Here is a 6,318-nt window from a genome sequence, read left to right on the forward strand (position 1 = left end):
CAACGGTCTGGCACTTCAAGATTATCATCTGGATCGTTGAGAAGTCCATCTCCAATGTCAAGTGGAAATTTAGCAAACTCCACTTTGCTGGGAAAAATTCTCATGTTTTCCGTTCATGCGTATTTGGAAAAGTGTGGCCATAGTGCCTCCTATTTCCACCGGAAGAAGTTGACTAAAGTCTCCTCCAAGAACAATAATTTTCCCGCCAAAAGGTAGGTTATTATTCATAATATCTTGTAATGTTCGATCCGCGACTTCTAGAGCATAGCGTGGTGCCATAGGTGCTTCGTCCCACATAAAAAAATCAACGTTTTTCAAATAGTTACCCTGTTGAGATTGCGCCTTGATGCTCGATGTGAAATCTTCATACAGCGTTACTGGGAGCCCGAAGGTGTTGTGCACTGTTTTACCCTCAGGAAGTAATATCGCTGCGATTCCGGTGAAGGCCATAGCACTGACACACTTTCCTCTACCTCTGACGAGATTTGAGAACGTAGTGTAAATGAAAGTCTTACCAGATCCTCCAGGACCATCGATGTAAAAGCAAGTTATCTCGACATCATCGTTATCGATCGCACATAGGACAGCATCAACAAACATCTTTTGGGTATCATTTAGCTGTCCATACTGTTGCATACCAATTTTGGTAAACTGAGTTGGTAACGTATCCAACTCGTCGTCTTCGTTTAAGATTTCTATCTGTTCCATCCCCGGGAATTGAGAGAGATTCGAACCTTTGTTGATGAGCGTACGAGCGATTTTAAAATAGGATTTTCTTTGAGCTTGCTGCATGCTCAGGCGTCTTGCGTAATCCTCCGAAAACTTCATTTTGAATTGATCCCAAAGTTCTTCTGGATGAATTGGTTGGCAATGGATCAGAATTCTGACAAACAGTCTGCGAAGAAGACCAGGCATCATCCAAACGGCCGCTTCTTCAATCGCTTTTCACCACTCATCGTCATCTTCAATAAACCCCAGTGCCAGGCATGTTGCTGTAAACGTCTCGCAGACTTGTCCATCCACGGTCCTCAAATCTTTGAAGCTTTTGGCTCCTTTTACCTTCAACAAAAGCAATCGAAGATGAAACAATTCGATTTGAGCAGGACTTAACGAGTACATTTGTCCAAACGCATCATGTCTACGTTGTCGTTTTTCCCATCTCGAGACGATTGCTCCGTCAACGTTAGATTTTTTAAATACGTAATGGGACGGGATATCCGGGTACACGAACCATCTTGCAGATTCATCGCGAACGTTCAATGCGAAGTAATCATTTAGCATACTTACTCGACTCATGGCATTCCTTATGCCGTCGTCGTTCACGGAGTCGTATCACAGGGTGGCTTTTCTCCTGCATCTTTTTGTCGCAGATACGCCAAACTGCCTCATTCGGTCCAACGTAGCGGGCTTCTACGTGATCGGTAACTTCGTCGTGATTGATAACGCGTTCTTTGTCTTCACCATTTTCCTTACTTGTCACCTGAATCGCTGCCACGTCGCGTCCTTTGAAAATGTACTTATATAGGTACTTTGGAGCCGTAACGCTCGTTACAATTTCCACGTTAATGTAGCAATTGAAAATAAGCGACAACGTTGGGCAATACGGTACGACCTATCGATTGTCTACGACGTGTCCGCCACGGCGTTCGTACAAAGCTCCATAGTCTCTTCTACGATAGTGCGGATATGCGTCTGCATCCATCGTAGTTTCATCTCGGAATGGTTTTGGAAAATGCTTGGAGTATTTTCCGTTCAGTTCGCACCATGCTCCACAAGGTCCGTGGATCATATTACCCATAACAATTCGATGTAAATCAGGATTGAATTCCGGATCAGGAATTTCAGCAGAAATGCACTTGTCAACCATTTCCGGCGTAGACAATTTGTGTTTCAATGCCACCAACAGGTGAATGTGTATCAAACCAGGTTTCTGCGACTCAATCGTGGACACGAATGCTCGTGTTTCACCAAAGAAATTTTCACGAACGATTAAATCAAGTAAATGCTTCTTTTTCATGTCAAAGACACGCGCAGTAAGATCTGGTCTGTCTGAAGGTTGCTGACCAGGAAGAAGATTTTCCCTTATCTCTCGCCAGTTTGGATTGCAAGTCATCGTAATGAAAAGATCTGGTTTCCCGAATTTTCGTACGATTCCCATGGCATCCTGGTAGTGCTGCATCATATTTCGCGGTGAGCCACTAAAACTCGAAGGCAAGATGATGATTCGTCCAAAACGGGCATTCGCGTTCTGTGCTGCAGTATTCATATAGTTTACTAATCCGCAGTAGGTTTCAGCACGAATCTTCCTTTGATTTTCTTTTATGAACTCTATGCGATCTTTCTCGATTTTCACATAGTTATCCACTACCCATTGTTGGAAGAGACGCCGTCCTAAAAGAATGGCATTTCCGTGGCCGTTTTCGCGAATAGCCATTCGATATCGGATATAAGCCTCTCTAGATACTCGTTTTTGATTATTGCCTGTTTGTCGTAGATCCCGATGCCAGCCTCGAGTACCAAAAGGATAAAATAGTGGATATACCCAAGGCTCAAGATTGGGATCTATAGTACTTACCGATTGCAGTCTTCTTGTGTTTTTGTTGCGAATAGTAACATAAGATTCTGGAATTTCTCCATCGGCAGTCATTGAAAATACGGCAGCGACCTCGTTGCTTCGTTGAAAATTGAATCTGCGACGATCCATTCCTGGTTTTAACGTAAAAAGCACCTGTAACTCACTCGGTGGTTGTGCGCTATCAAATTGATTGTCTTGATGAGCTCGTAACTCTTCACCCATCATTTGATACAATTGAGCGAAAACGTTATTCTCACTCATAATGCGATCAAGGGCTCCCAGTATACCTCGATCGAGGACAGTATTACATCGTTGCAGAGAATCGGTTGCTGCATTCGAAACGACGATAAATAGCTGGCCATAGGTTGGCAGTTCGTCAGGCGCTGGGCAGAGTGCTGTATTTACTTGATAGTAAATTTGGCACTGTATTTTAAAACAGTATGGCCCAGGACGTCTTCCTTCAAAGTTTATTAAATTGGCGTTGAACGAAGCAAACGAAAAGGATGCGTTGTAATTTCGAATTCGTTCGAAAAGTGAATTTGATTTCTCGTGAGTCCCGTCGAATAAAGAATGCAATTCCGGTGGCATTTCTGGTAATGGTTCAAGGTGAACTTTCCCATGGCTACAGCAATCGTGAAATGAATTCCGCGTATTGGACACTTTTTCGGAAATAAAATGTGCAGCACTGCAGTGCGTGCAGAGCTCAGTCATGCTCCCTTCATAGTGCTCTTGAACACCAGCAATCTGTCCTGCAAGAAAACTGTTTCTTTCCTCTCTTCTACGTGCACGGTACACATTGTGACGTTGTGCATCGGCTAATCTATTATTAGCTTCTTGGTCGCGATAATTTTGTGTTACAATAATTTCAGCTGCTAATTCTGTAACGCATTCCCGTGGTACTGACACAATAGCTGGGTCCTGTAATTCTAGAATTACTATCAAGGGTTCGTTCTCAGCAGCGAAATTTTGATTATTGTTGCGACGGTGACGCTGGTTTTCTGCATTTGTTTCACGCCTGGTGCGTTGAATTTCTTCTACTTGATTTGTTCTTCTATTGACGGAATCATATTGCGCAATAACTTCACTTTCAATTTCTACACAGTAACCTAAAGGTACTACTATTGACTGCTGCTGTTCTGAAACCTCTATGGATCGTATATTTCCAGTGGTATGAGTTACTCCAGTACGGTTGCGCTGATTTTCAGCATTCCGTTCTCGACAGACGTGCTGAAACTTTGCTTCCTCTTCGGGTGTTCAAACAACTCTCTTCCGTCCCATAGCAGTGCGCCTGAAGAAATGAATTAAATTCTCCACGAAATTGTTCTAAACGTGTAACAGTTAAATCAGTCTTTAGCGAGAATTAATAAACTTACCCAAAACAAAGAATCAAATATTATATGAGTAATATCGGATATTAACAGTGAACTTTTAGTTTAATTCAATCGAATCAGTTCAATTCAGTTCAATTTGATTCAATTCAATTCAGTTGAATTCGATTCAGTTCAATTCAGTACAATTCAATTCAGTTCAATTCAGTTCAGTTCAATTCAATTTAGTTCAGTTTAATTCAATTCAATTTAGTTGAATTCGATTCAGTTCAATTCAGTACAATTCAATTCAGTTCAATTCAGTTCAGTTCAATTCAATTTAGTTCAGTTTAATTCAATTCAATTCAGTACTGTTCAGTTCAATCGATTCAATTTAATATAATTCAGTTTATTTAGTTAAATACAATTCAATTCAGTTCTATTCAGTTTAAAAAATACAATTCAATATAATTCAGCTTAATTTCTGTATAAATAAAATTCTATTCATCATCATCTTCATGATTATCATTTCTACAAATCTTGAATTTTCGGTGACCTGAAACAAACAAAAAATATGATTTACTTAGTATACAGTCTCCACAATAATATTTTGATTTTTTATCGAAATATATAAAGTCATATCACGCGACCATGACCCTGGCCATTTGCAATTTTTCTAAACATTTTTTATAAAATAATATCCGATGAAAGCAATGATTACACCAATTTTTATATTTTAATCACATGTCTTTCGAGTCAAAATTTTAGAAAAAAAAAGCTGCAAATTGAAACTTGTAAATTGCTCTCACGAGATTCCGCATGATGCTCAAAGTCCTGTGTATCGTGATATAAAATATTTCTGAATTTTTTTAGATTTTATAAATTAGGTTTTTTTTCAGTTTTGAACATGTACGTCAGATTCAGTGGGTCGAAAAATTCTGGAAAAAATGGCGGTTGTGTTTTTCCGTCATGTACTTGTATACAAAAAATTATGAAATCGATCTGAGACCACGACTTGCTATCGGTTTATCGTGATATCATGGAATACCTCGTAGGTTTTGGAAAGTTGGAAAGCGTTCCAACCCGATAGCGCTCAACCTAATCCAGATGTAGACAAATGTGAATGTATCGATTTTTCAAAATTTTGATTCATACTTTCATAAAAGAAAAATTTGCTAGAAAGAGTACAATTTCGAAAATTTTCAGGTAAGTTGAAAAATTATCGACGGAGCCAGGAATCGAACCTTGTATCTAGAGATGCTTTACCGGAGACTCACTCCACTAGCCGGCCTAGCCGCCCTAACTACAGTGTCATTAATTCCTCTCATCACCTGTATTCGAAATTGTTTTGTTTTCGTGTGCCTTGAATATATACATATTTGAAATTCGTCGCGAGAGGCTTTTTTTTCTCGCTTAAATATTGATATGATTCTTTCATATCATTTAAAATGAACGGCTGGGCCGTTCAAATTGACTAAAATAATGTAATGTACGATGATATACACACATTAATAGCTACATACAGATGTTTAATGTGCACATGTCAACAAGTCACACACACAAGTCTGAAATGTAGCCTCTCGCAACGAGTTTCAAATATGTATAGTATTTTCTGTGAGCATTTGTTGCGAGAAGGATATTTATGTAATTCTCTTTGTCGTTGCGGGTAACGTGAGCGTTGTTGGGCATCTTTTTAAACAGCAGCTCCAGCAGTCCCTGAGTCTTCGGATAGATCGTACCGCCTCACAGTGGGCTGAATCGCCGAAAAAGTCAGCAAAAGTACACCAAGGTTGTGATTGTGACGAAATTTTGTTTTCATACGTTTTCGAGATCGCTGATCACGAATTTAAAGTCAAATTGGCAAAATTCGAAATGGCGGATCCAATATGGCCGATCGATATCACAAAATTTCATTGGATTTGAGTAAAACGTCTTGTACTTATGTTTTCCAGATTTTTGAAAACGAATTTCATGTCAACATTTTAAATTCTTAAGTTAAAATGGTTTCTCAAAGTTACACTTAGTATGTCCAGGTTTTACTTGTTGGTTTGTCATGAATAATTACAAAAAAAAAAAATTCAAAGCGTGGCTTGATGAAATATGAGACATGCATTTTAAACGTTTTTATTAATTTCAAACGGTACAAGTCATCGTCAATATATACTAAAATACCTACATCTAAACTATTCGCATTCATCGTCATCCTCTACCACGTCCACCGAACCATCAGAACAAATCCAATGAAATTTTGTGATATCGGTCGGCCATATTGGATCCGCCATTTTGAATTTTGCAAATTCGACTTCGGATTCGTGATCAGCGACCTCGAAAACGTATGGACGCAAAATTTCGTCACAATCACAACATTGTTGTACTTTTGCCGATTTTTTCGGCGATTCAATCCACTGTACTACTGTGGGAACTTGACCGTGCCGG

At 39.4% G+C, this 6,318-nt stretch overlaps 2 protein-coding genes across 2 annotated transcripts; both read right to left on the minus strand.

Moving 5' to 3' along the window:
* Nucleotides 1–945: 945 nt before the first annotated feature.
* LOC138190605 (uncharacterized) lies at nucleotides 946–1,281 on the minus strand. The gene has a single exon (XM_069134354.1). It carries the CDS (start codon nucleotides 1,279–1,281, stop codon nucleotides 946–948), a length of 336 nt encoding a protein of 111 aa, XP_068990455.1.
* A 331-nt stretch (nucleotides 1,282–1,612) lies between these two features.
* On the minus strand, nucleotides 1,613–6,085 carry LOC124214350 (uncharacterized). The gene is made up of 2 exons (XM_069134355.1): nucleotides 6,055–6,085; nucleotides 1,613–3,720 (listed from the first exon to the last, which is right to left on the minus strand). The coding sequence occupies exons 1-2, from the start codon at nucleotides 6,083–6,085 to the stop codon at nucleotides 1,613–1,615; spliced, it is 2,139 nt and encodes a 712-aa protein (XP_068990456.1).
* Between the last annotated feature and the right edge of the window lie 233 nt (nucleotides 6,086–6,318).

Source organism: Neodiprion pinetum, chromosome 3 (genome assembly GCF_021155775.2).
Source record: "Neodiprion pinetum isolate iyNeoPine1 chromosome 3, iyNeoPine1.2, whole genome shotgun sequence".
Classification (NCBI taxonomy): domain Eukaryota; kingdom Metazoa; phylum Arthropoda; class Insecta; order Hymenoptera; family Diprionidae; genus Neodiprion; species Neodiprion pinetum.